Genomic DNA, 13,061 nt, shown 5'->3' with positions numbered 1-13,061 from the left:
CAGGCTGTTCCATGGCAGGGGTGATGAGCCAAACAGAGGGCATAGCAACCATGGCACGGCGTCTTGACGGATGCCCCGTCATTAAGCCACTGCCCCTCATCACACCCGAGCTGCCAAGTCCCCAGAAATATTGATACATTAAAAAGACATGTTTTTTGACACATTTTGGCCATTTCTTTTTTTGTGACGATTTGGAAAATGTTCAGCTTCAGCTTTTGTGTGTGGCCTGGTAAAACAGAGTATAACAATGCTTGCTAGCACTCTAGGAGGATTAACAAAAGACAGGGCATTCAACGTGACGTTATGTCCGGAGACCACGGACTACCTAACAATGACAGACTCTGACAATGGTAAGAGGGAACCGGCATGTTTGATTGCGTCTCTTAGCCAAAAAGGTTCTCGAGCCCTGCTTTGACGAATGAGAACGAATGAGAAAAACCAGTGAGTAGCAAAAACAAAAACAAAATTACACAATTGCACATAGAAAGCATGAGGGGTCAAAAAAAATAATGGGGAGTTAAAAAAAAAGTAGTGAAGGGTAGGGCATCGGGCATCGATTGGAACTGGTTCTGACATTCAGATTCTCCCGGAATCGTACATTTTTAAAACTTTGGGTGCCTACGTTCAGTGATTGGCCAGTGGGATAACACCAAACAAGAAGACGTGGCAGGAAGCCTTTGTGTTCATCCATTATAGCCATGGTCAGTGTGTTCGCTACTTTGGCTAAAATTGTACAAAAATGAGGACAGTGTAAAGGAGGAAGCACCACACGTAGCATTAAACACCTCTGGATTCATGGTTTATAGCAGGGGTCTCAAACATGCAGCCCGCGGGCCAAATGTGGCCCGCAGGACACGAGTTTGAGGCCCCCGCCTTGATATGATAGTTTAATGTTAGTGCGGCCCGCGCAAGTTTGATATGGATGCTGTGTGGTATCATGTACCCAGAAAAAAATATTACGTTTGATTAATGTTCATGTTAAAGGTTAAATAACTGTTAATAGTTATCCTCCCTATCCGTGTGGAAGTTTTTGGCTGTTTAAGTTTAAAGGAAATAACTTGAAGGCTACCGTTTAGGTCGCTAGCTCTCTAGTTTGCGAGTTAGCATGTGTCTCAAGACCCTGCAGTTGCGCAATATGTTGTAAATAAAAAGAGTATAAATGTGACTATAGTCGTGTTTTGTCATGTCTACAGGGCTCTAATAATGCTTTGTTGATTTTAATCTGAAAAAAATAATTTGTCTACCCACCAACTATATGTGGTTTCTTAAGTTTTTATGATTTGCCGTTTTATTATTATTATTATATTTATTTATTACTGATTGATTGATTTTCTTTATTCTTGATTTGTTTATTTATTTTTCATCTTATTTTGTGCAGAAAAATAAAAATGAAGATATTTGAGAACAGTGGAATGTTTTATCAGAGCTTTTATTGTAGAAAATCAGAACCAAAGCACTGAAAAAGTTTGTATATTTTTCTGTTTTTAATAAATGCGTTTTATTTTTTTTGGAAAACCTGATGCGGCCCAGCCTTGCCCAGACCCTAGCTCCAGTGGCCCTCAGGTAAATTGAGTTTGAGACCCCTGGTTTATAGAGAGTGCCCCGTTTATGACACGCTACAGCGGACTTTTCACTGCGTTTTTGACGGGCTAAGCCAGACGTCTTACAACCAATCAAGTAAGTAAAAAAATAAATTACGTCAATCTTTTGCAAACATTATAGCAGGAAACAAATGACACTTTATACTGTGAATATGTTGGCCAACAGCTGTTGAAAAGACACACATGTCATGTTGGTGGTGATATGAGAATAGCGAAACAAGAATAGGAAAAAATTGTCAGTGTCAAATAAAGGAAAAAAAAGTAAGGAGAAAAAAAAAAACAAGGTGAAGAGAGAGGAAAAACAAGAAAGTTGTCAGAACGTTGGCAGCACAGTGACAGCCGCAAGAAGAAATACACAACCTGTCAAGAAACAAACAATTCTGTCATTTCATCTTTGCAGGCTGCTACAATGAGCAAAGTAAGTATTTGATCCCCTGTTGATTTTTGTAACTTTACAACTTCACTTTAGAATGTCAAAAATAAAATTAACGGTCATAAATAAGTATTTGATCCCATACAAACCAGCAAGCATTCTGACCCACACAAACTAAAAAACACACAAATCAGTCCTGTATATTTAGCCAAGTATTCATATCTCAATTCATTATGGGGATAAAAGACACCTGTCAGAGAAACAGTCTCTTCCATTCAAACCTGTCCACCACCACAGGCAAGACCAAAGAGCTGTCATAGGACCTCAGGATCAAGATTATAGACCTGCACAATACTGGAATAATACGGGGTACACCCTGGACTGTTCTCCGGGCACACATAGACAAACAACCATTCACACTCACATTCATACCTATGGACAATTTGGAGTCACCAATTAACCTAGCATGTTTTTAGAATGTGGAAGGAAACCAGAGCAGCTGGATAAAACCCACGCACGCATTGGGGTGAACATGCAAACTCCACACAAACATGCCAAAGCGGAGATTCGAACCCAGGTCTAACCACTCGCCCACAGTGCAGCCCCGTGCAGGATTTCACCCGGTGAAATAAGAATGACCAGCCCAGAATTACCAGGCAGAGGCTGGTTAATGATGTCGAGGGAATCGCATTGTGGTCTCATTGCATTGTGGTCTCACTGACCTTGACCGTGGAGGTATTGTCCACAGTAGAAGAAGTGGTGATGGTGGTGGAAGTCTCGCTGACAGTCGCGCTGGAGAGCTGCTCACCTCCAGGTTGGGACATCATGCGTGAACCCTGCCGCCTGCACACACAAAAGAAGAACACCCTTTCACAAAGTCCATGCTACATACAACCGGGATTCACACTACATTTGCATCTGATTTTGGTTGAGTTTCTTGATTTTGCGTTTTTGGAGATTGCAGTACAACTAGCTGAGGCATTCACGGCTAGCTTCACGGTGGCCATTTTGCAGGGCTGGACTACCTATCCAGACTGGAAGTGTTCCACCAACTGTAGTGGTTGAGCATGAACTAATGAAGCCTGATCGGATGAGAGGAGAAACATCTAAGACAACCTCATCAATCAATCAATGCCCTGAGGTCATCTATACCCAAAGCTTAATTAATTGCTTATCAAATATTGATGTTAGCATCTTTAATGAATTAAAAAGTGAAGGCTATCAAAGTGGCCCCCGACACGCTTTCATTTTTATATGTATACCGCTTCTTTGCCCCCACAGATTTGTCTCTGGATGAAAACATATGGGTCAGCGTGCTCGTCTCGCTTGACCTGTTAGCATATGTGACGAACTTGGCAAAAAGCAAGCGTGTCCACGGATGGCGCCAATTCCTAGGAGCAGCAGAATGTGCAGACAGTGTTATGCAAGTGAGTGCTTCAAGAGGAATAATCAGCAGAAAATGTCCCACATCTGAATGCGATAAACCCTTTCTGTGCCACTATGGCAGTATATGGAAGTAGAAGTAATCTGAGCAAAATGTTGTGTCCATGGAAACATCAACACTTTGCTACATCTGGGCAAGAACATTTGCTGGTATAACCTTTGACTTGGAACAACAAAAGCAAAGGAAGTGAAAGGTATCATGGTGAGGATTTCAAATCACTTTACACAATCTTTTACGGCGACGAGAGGCTGCGAGACAGCAGCTGGCATCACAAACGAGACAGGCAACCACTATGGAAGTTTTATAGTGGACAACTTGGAGGACACATGTAAATCTGCCTGATTAGAAAACACCAGTGACATAAATGCATTCCTTGCTCCAATAAATCCTGCTTATTATCATTCCTACACACAGTCACACATACTTTTTCTTTTAGGTCTTATTTGCCTGACACAACAAAGGGTCGTAAAAAGAAAAATAAGAAGATAGAATATAGACAGGAAATTACTATAATCAGAATCGGCAGATCGGTGCATGCTTAAAATGTACAAATTCTCTTCTTTTGGCACTTGTATGACACTTCAGAATATTTACTTTATTCTTTATTCTTCCAAATGGTAATGGTAATGGTTTTATTTCATTTGAACATGCATCAGATTACAATTGAATGCATCATATAATCAGTTCACAGTTCCACATGTCCAAAAGGAGTACGAAGAAGCAAAGCTTATTAAATCCTACCCCTCCATCTGGTACTTTAACAATCAGTAACTGTTACATTTGTTCACTTCCTGCTTTCCATAATACAGTTTAGGGTGTTTGTTTTTTTTTAAATAATGTACCTCGTACCAAAGTACAAGGTGATATGAGCATCCAATGACATAATGGGTACCATAGTAAGTGTCAATATAGTGATATATATAGCACATCATGACTGGTTCAAGACTCTTCATCCTTGTATTTAGCAAACATCAACTGCTTGTATTGTTTCTTGAATTGGCTCATCGTTGTGCATTGTTTGATTTCCTTACTCAATCCATTCAATAGTTTGATTCCACATACTGAAATGCTATGGCTTTTTAACATAGTCCTAGCATAGAAGTGTTTCAAATGTACTTCTTCCTTGAGATCATATTTCTCCTCTCTTGTAGAGAAGTATTGGATGACATTTTTAGCTAATTGGTTGTTTTTAGCCTTATGCATTATTTTAGCTGTTTGAAGATTAACTATATCAGCAAGTATTTGTGATTTTAGAAATAAGGAGTTAGTATGTTCTCTGTTGGCGGCATTATGAATTATCTTTACTGACCTTTTTTGCAGTACATTTAGCGAGTGATGATTGCTTTTATAGTTATTAGCCCATATTTCCACACAATAAGTAAGATATGGTAGAACCAGAGAGCAATAAAGAGTGTGGAGTGATTTCTGATTTCTGAACAAATTTTGCTTTGTTCAATATTGAAATATTACTGGCACTTTATGTTGTATATTTGTAATATGAGGTTTCCAGCTCATATAGTGAAAACGTTATCACCAACATCAACAATGAATATTTTAGACTTTCAGCGTCTTCTGTGCCAGTGTGCCTGGCTAGCATCTTTAAAAGTTCACAGAGATTGAAAAGTCATTGAAATTCACTATGATGAGAATGTCAGCATGACGAAAATTAAGCATGCCATGTAAGGAACGCATGGAAGACTTTGAAGTGAAGTAAGAGGCAGGCGTCACACTTGCAGGATGCCACTTACCAAAAATAAGTAAATGACATTTCACTGCTTCAAAATTGTAAAAATCCAAAGCAATATACTTCTATCAGGAAGCAGCAGCAGCAGCAGCTGCCCACACAGCAACAGCTGACATTTCTACACATGGAGGACTTTTTAGTTCCATTCACACTTCTTTAACTGCTCCTTTCCTTTGTCAAGATTATTCCATTTGGCTTTCCTGTCAATGCATACACCCACTGCACATTTCATTAGGCACGCCTACACACTATGACATCCAGGATATACTGTAATACAGGTCACTGTAGATAGTTATTGTCTGTTGCTGTGTTTCAGATCAGTACTACGCTTAAGTATCCTGTGTATCGTTTACATACTGTATTTGATTTATGTGTCAAATTTGAAACAGTACCCGAATGGAAAACATTCAACAACGAAAAAAATTCAAATTCATGCAAAACTATTTGTCATGATGTGTGTTATCGCTCTTTTGCCGCCTGCTGCCTCTTCTCTTCCAGTGCACCTTGATTGGGTGCAGGCGGCGTGCTCCTGCACACACCTGAGCCCAATTAGTCCTGGACTAAGTCAAGGACTTAGGCCTTGCTCTCAGATGTACTAACCACCAGAGTGTCCCTCAAGCTTCCACAGTCCCAATCTGCTGCTCGTCCGAGCGAGCGGCCGGGTGCATGAACGTTCTGATCCCTTGCTTTCTGGCTTTTAACCATAGTCTTGTTGGTTTATGCCACAGAGTTTTTGGTTACACCTGCTTAGGTTTGCCCTCTCACCTTTTGTTTGTTTTTTTGTTCTTGAGCCTCGTGCCTTGTCTTTTGCCTGTAAGCCTTGGTGCTATAGTGATTTTGGTTTTTGTATTTAGTCCAGGAGAATATACTTAACAGTGGTTTTGTTACTTTAACCCAGGGGCCTCAAACACGCGGCCCGCAGGCCAAATGTGGCCCGCAGGACACCAGTTTGAGGCCCCCGCCTTGATATGATAGTTTAATGTTAGTGCGGCCCGCGCAAGTTTGATATGGATGCTGTATGGTATCATGTACCCAGAAAAAATTATTACGTTTGATTAATGTTCATGTTAAAGGTTAAATAACTGTTAATAGTTATCCTCCCTATCCGTGTGGAAGTGGCAAGTTTTTGGCTATTTAAGTTTAAAGGAAATAACTTGAAGGCTACCGTTTAGGTCGCTAGCTCTCTAGTTTGCGAGTTAGCATGTGTCTCAAGACCCTGCAGTTGCGCAATATGTTGTAAATAAAAAGAGTATAAATGTGACTATAGTTGTGTTTTGTCATGTCTACAGGGCTCTAATAATGCTTTAAAAATTAAGATATTTGAGAACAGTGGAATGTTTTATCAGAGCTTTTATTGTAGAAAATCAGAACCAAAGCACTGAAAAAGTTTGTATATTTTTCTGTTTTTAATAAATGCGTTTGTTTTGGGGTTTTTTTTAACCTGATGCGGCCCAGCCTTGCCCAGACCCCAGCTCCAGTGGCCCCCAGGTAAATTGAGTTTGAGACCCCTGCTTTAACCTGTTGCTTTGTACTTTTCCCTGTGCAGACACCTTCTGTTAAACAAACATTTTTTGTTCCATTTCCTGCCTCTGCATCTTGGGTTCCGGACCAGCTCATCAGTTCTTGACACAATGCCTTCGAATTTTTATGAATTTTAGTGACATGCAAGCTGAACAGAACAGAAATTTAAATAATCCAATAATATAACTAGTATGGTATAAAATTCACAAAAATGGTCATAATTATCAGAGCAAAACTAGTTAACCCTGCAAGAGTTATGTATTCAAAGTGAAGTTACTTACAGTATAAGACCCTACTTGCACACAACTTTAAACACTTGCTACAAGACTGGCTGCATCTTTTGAGGTGAAGCATTTCGCTACTCAAAGGACTAAAGTGCGTTAGTTGAGTGTTTCTTACTGTGTTGTACATTGCTATGGTGCGGCATTATAACTTAACAGCTCTCGTTCATTCATTTAACTTAACACGCACACACATGCAGGTGAGAGGCAGACAATGTTATTCTGTTCGTGGTGCTTCCAAAATAAGAGATAATGTGTTCTCCAAACTGTAAAGTCCTGACACTTAAGCCACTTCACTCCATGATAACCGATCCAACGCCAGCATTCTCTCTCTCTCACGCACACACACACACACGCAGGTGAGAGGCCGACAGGAAGTTATTCTGTCCATGGTGCTTCCAAAATAAGAGATAATGTGTTCTCCAAACTATAAAGTCCTGACACTTAAGCCACTTCACTCCATGATAACCTATCCGACGCCAGCATTCTCTCACACGCACCCCCGCCCCCCCACACACACACTGCTGTCAAGACTTCAGCTTTAACAGTATGTGAGTTGTCAGATTTGACGTGAAATAACAAACGCAAAAGACTCAGTGAGTGATGACTAACCGCTTGAAGAAGGCAAGAGTACCAACCCGCCTCACCACGAGAAACATGGACTGCAGGTTCCACATGAGCAGAACTTCAGGGTGAAGTTCACCAAGTGTCAGTGAAGGGAGGAGCAACGTCACAATTGAAATACAACAGATCAGACAGCAGTGGCTGAGCAAATAAGAGTTTGTCTTTTACAAAGGGGGAGAGCAGATTTTAATTGATAAAATGTAATAGAAGAAAGGAAGGTGATAAAACTAAATGTAAATAAGAAAATAGCCGTTTAAAAACAATGACAGTGTATGTATATACAGTATATGGCTAACTGTTAAAGGGGACCTATTATGCTTTTTCCACTTTTCTGACCTATAAATGTAGTTAGAATGTTGTATTCTCATGTTAAACGATGCCAAAGTTTCAGATAATGAGGTTTGCGCATTTGGAAGTGAGCCCTGAAAGAAGTAGCGATGCTACGTTACCACTCTGAGTTCATACACGGTAAGTCAGGGGTCTGCTCTATAGGACTCCACGATCCAATACAAAAAAAATTAGCATAATAGGAAAAATAAGTATAAAATGAAAGCAAATGTAAAACTGGACGAAATGGACCAAAACTCATTTACCGATATATTTATTTAAATAGCCCAATATTCTTCCACAATGTGACATTAGACAAAGTCATAGTCAAACATGCGTGAAAAGTTGTTTGATTCAAATTGAAAACATCTTAAAACATCTTCTAAAATAAAATAGTCCATTCCATTTTGGGAATAAATATAGAAAAAGTAAAATACTGTATAATCATCAATCTTCTTCATAACAAAGCTTTACCTATGCTCAAATCCTCAGCTAATACCAAAGGTACAAAAGAACAAAATATGAAATAAAGTGCCCCTTTTAAGAAGACATTTAAAAAATTTTTTTTAGAAAACAGAACCTCATCGGAGAGACAAAAAGTGAGTATAAACACCTTGATTATGTTTAGACCTAAAAATAAACTTCATTGTTTGTTAATTTGAAATTGCCATCACTTCATCAAATAAAATACATTTACTATAAAATGTATCAAAAGCCAGACAGCATAATAATTACATCCAGACTTGTTTCTAGCTTCTACCTTTTATGTTGTAGTTACGACTTGTTTATCACACATCGTTTCTCCATCACACATTGTCACAAGTAAGTGACCGAGTGAGCCTTGTGTGTAATAATTGTGTCATTTAATGAAGATGTAACAATTTACATTTGAGATGTGTGGATCTCAACTATGCAGTGTGCAGCAGGAGCTTTACTTTGACTTTGAAGTTCCCAAATACCACAAAACTCTCAGACGCCAGAAAAAGTAGCTAGATTTGTCGCTAGAAAGTTTTGAGAAAATATTTCAGCAAGAGGGTTTGAAACATTGGCAGCTTTAGCACAGAGCATGGGGGGGGGGGGGGGGGGGATGGGGCTCTCTCTGGAGCGCTGACACACACAGCAGAGCAAGACAGGCCTCTGTATAAAGATACAATATGTGCTATATGTTGTTTTTTATATCATGCTTAAAATATCAGTATTTTAACAATATCAATATATCACCTAGCCATACAAAAATTTAATAAAAGTTTTAAAAAATAGGAATAAAATTGGAATAATGCATAATAATAATAATAGGACAATAAGACAAGGTAAGCAAAGACATTGACAATACTGTAAATACTGCAGTAAAAATGTTGACTGCATCGCACAATTTAAAAGGTAAATGATTAATGTGACCCGTCTTTGCCGTCGAGGCCAGCATGCTGTCTCCTGTGACACGTGCATTCTGCTTCTAAACAACGTATGAAACAAGAATCTATTTTCACAGGTGGCACCAAAGGCGCTGCTTTCACCGTCACATTACCAGAGTGGCTTGGCTAGGCCCGCTTCACGCCCACGCCACTGCTAATAAGACAGATCCATCAGGAGAGAGTGAGGGAACAATCTAACCTGCTCCCTCATCACACAGATGGAGTGAAGTGTCTAAATGAAGCAAGGAGGAGGAGGAGGAGGAGAAGGAGGAGGTAATAACAGCAAACAGGCCAGCCATCGATGGAAGGGAGTAAACATCATTCGTACGACAAAAGTGTACTTCAATTTCATTTCAAAGAAATGTTCTGTACTGTCCTGTCATCAAAGCTGTGGATATTATTGCGCTCAAGAACTGTATTGTTTTTGAACGATCCAGCCCAAAATTTTTGAGGGGAGCTGAGGTCAAAGTTCATATTTGTACAGTTCTTTTTCATCTTTCAATCAGTGGCGCATTTCTACTTTGATCAATAGTGAAACTACAGTCAAACCTCAATTTTTGTATGCCCAAGTTTTTGTATGATTTGGTTTTCAAACATTTTCTCCAAAATTCAGTTTTCAATGTCTTAGTTTTCATACAAAATTGCACGTCACAAACTAGTCCATATGCTCTGTACTGGATCAATCCAATGAGATTCATTTGGTCTACCATTCATACGTTCTAAACAGTTCTTTTTTACAGGCCAGAGTTAGATTGGTGGTTATGATCTCATAACACATCACATGTCCTCCTCCCATTCTGTGTGGAAGCGGTAAGTTTTTTTAGCATCTCACTTTGTCCTTCTAACCGATTCAGCTTCAAACCCTTTCTTAAATTGAAATCTTGGCTTAGTTAGCTTGGTATCTTGCCTCTTCTTGAAGCGGCGCCCGTCTCTTGTGTACATGCAGATATCTTGTTGCCTGTACATTAGAGTTGAGCGGTGAGGTGTAAATAAAGATAGTGGTGGTGCTAATCCAGTGACGAACGTCATAATGAGGATGGACGCTAGGCTGACATTGTTTTTTCTTTTTTAATGTCATAGCTTGACCCACATTATGGTTGAGATGCTGCAACAAGAAGGAACTTTTTCCAATGCTAACATGTGAGCATATAAGCTATATGTGGCAGCTATATAAGGTAATACAAGTATAAAGGGTACTATAAGTGTGTTATTTAATGGCTACAGGGATCTAACAATGGTTGCACCCAAGTGTAGAAAACATTTCATAGTGGAGTCATTTCCCCTAACTATCCACTACAAGTGAACTGATATTTTTATTACAGATATTGGTCTGTTTTCCACTTATTTTGAAGCGGAAGTGCAACACCGAATAAAATGGGGACCTTAGCCAGCCAACTCTTATGTGCCACCTACCAAGTGATGTTTATGACATCACCGACACATGCAATCGACCCACACGACGATCACAATCGACATAATGGGCACCCCTGCTTTAGAAAGGGTATTTTCAAGCCAGTTGAAACAACGAGAGTGCTTTAAACTGATTGGAAGTAATGAGAATACTGCAGCAGAACTGAGTGTCCTTCACCACTCAACCTTTCCGACTTTGCCTCTTCATTTAGGATTTAAAAACACGTACAACGAAATAAAAGCCACAAAAAAAACAATACAGAAGCAGTCTTCAAATACTGACATTTAAAAGAAATATGCACGGTAAGAGGCTGTCAGAGAAGGTGATGTTGTTTGGATTCATTTTTGTTTTGCTCCGAGCACCTTCCTATAGAACTCCCAAGCCTGTCAGGAACCACACATCATGTTGACAGCAAAATTCTTGAGACCGAATCAATAGCCCCTCTGCTGGCTGCAGCCAAGTACTGCACTCCAATATTGATTCCGCACACTCAAACCAAAGATCCATTTTCAATTATGATGTTAGATGGATCTGCCCCAACTTCACCAGTCAATACCCCCCCAGTTTCTAATGTTGCAGGTCTGTTATTATTATGATCTGCTAGCAGACCTTGAGGTTGTTGGTTTTTCTGTTGTCTTCTTTTAGGAAATAGGTGCTAAACCAAAATACACGGGAAAAAATTATGTGTTATTTTAGTTATACATGTAAACCATGTAAGAAAAGCTTAATGTATTTATTTAAAATATATATTTGCAATATTAATGTGTTTACTTAGTTTTAGTAAATGTAAATAGTACAGTATATTAAAATAGCTGCTATTTTACAGCCCTCTACCATATAGCTAGCGATTGGCTTCTGCTAAAGAATGACTGACTTGCTCGTGGCACAGTATTGAAACGATTAGTCGTACCTCTGAAGTGTAAGAGACATCGTGAGATTAGACATGGTCATAAACTGGCTACACGCCAGATTGAAAGTTAAAGAAAAATACACTGGATAGTTTACATTGATTTCCGTAGGCCATTTTTAATAAGAAAGTAGAGATTACTTGAAAAATTAATATTTGCAGGCACAGTCGAAGTAAAAATAACTACATGTTTTTAAGTTAACTTTTATGAGGTAAAGCAATATGCTAATAATTGGCCCTTAAAGGGAAACTGCACTTTTTTATAGGATACCAGCTCTCAACTTAGAACCAGCAACATCCCTACCGAGACTCAACAATATGCTTGCTCGTTCTGAACGTTTTTTTTTTTTACCAGTATTATTATTATTATAGTATTATTTTGAATCTACCAGCTCAACAGGGAGCACACGTCTTGTGCTGAAAAACACTATTGATGCTATTCCACTAGTCTGCATCCCAATAAGAGCAAACATTGTAAGTTTTGTTTTGTGAATAACATAATATATAATAATAAAATATAAAAATAATAAATACATACACACACATATATATATATATATATAATATAAAATATAATATATAGAAAAATAATAAAAATTTATTTAATTGTGACCAGTCCAGGGTGTACCCCACCTCTCTCCCAAAGATAGCTGGGATAGGCTCGAGCACCCCCCGCAACCCTCGTGAGGAAAAGCGGTAGAGAATGAATGAATGAATGTATTTGATTGTGATTAATTAAAATTAATCCACACGAAACCTGTGATTTATGAGATTAAAAAAGTAATTGACTGCACTACTAAAAATATATAATTAATAATCAATAAATGACATTTTCATTTGTGCCAAAAACCAATAGGGCCCAGAGCTGCACTTTGCATACCACTAGTCTATACCATTGTATTTTTAGGGTCCAAAACATATTTGCATGAGAAAAAAACAGACAAAAAACAACCCTGATTTTGTTATTTCAGTCTGACATAGCAACGCTGCAATGAGGGGTGAAAATCTTTCCATAGCTTTGTTGTGGAATTAAAGTTTTTTTTATGGTAGGGGGTTGTAGAAGACCAAAAACATCACTCACTGTTCCTGCAGGAAATAATCCACGTTATCAGGAGAAACACGCCCGGTGACAGGATGGCGAAAGGTGGTGGTCCTCTGGTTATGGCTGATGTAAGAAAGACAAAAGACAAGGTTAGCAAAGCTAGCAAACCGCACAAAAAAAGCACCACTCTATATTGTTACCCCCGTTGTGCTTAGTTGGATGGGTCTGCTTAGAATGGTTGGCAGGCCCCCCGCCCTCTCACCCCACCTGACCTAGCTGGTGTGTAGCTGTGTGGAGTCAGCACAAAATACTGGATGGAACAGGCCACGGGCCCCATGGATTCACTTCCCATAGATTCACTCTGAGTGGTGAGT

The 13,061-nt window shown here is 39.1% G+C and overlaps 1 protein-coding gene across 10 annotated transcripts in view; it reads right to left on the bottom strand.

The window, feature by feature from the left end:
- Window positions 1-13,061, bottom strand: part of plekha7a (pleckstrin homology domain containing, family A member 7a) — a 100,272-nt gene that overhangs the window by 38,450 nt on the left and 48,761 nt on the right. For all 10 annotated transcript variants that reach the window (XM_058076554.1, XM_058076555.1, XM_058076558.1 and 7 more), the window contains 2 exons: window positions 12,727-12,810; window positions 2,697-2,817 (listed from right to left, as the gene is read on the bottom strand). In XM_058076554.1, coding sequence (XP_057932537.1) covers window positions 2,697-2,817; window positions 12,727-12,810 — 205 coding nt within the window. The remainder of the gene's footprint in view (window positions 1-2,696; window positions 2,818-12,726; window positions 12,811-13,061) is intronic.

This window comes from Doryrhamphus excisus, chromosome 6, assembly GCF_030265055.1.
Source record: "Doryrhamphus excisus isolate RoL2022-K1 chromosome 6, RoL_Dexc_1.0, whole genome shotgun sequence".
NCBI lineage: Eukaryota > Metazoa > Chordata > Actinopteri > Syngnathiformes > Syngnathidae > Doryrhamphus > Doryrhamphus excisus.
This window is presented reverse-complemented; position numbering and strand designations above follow the sequence as displayed.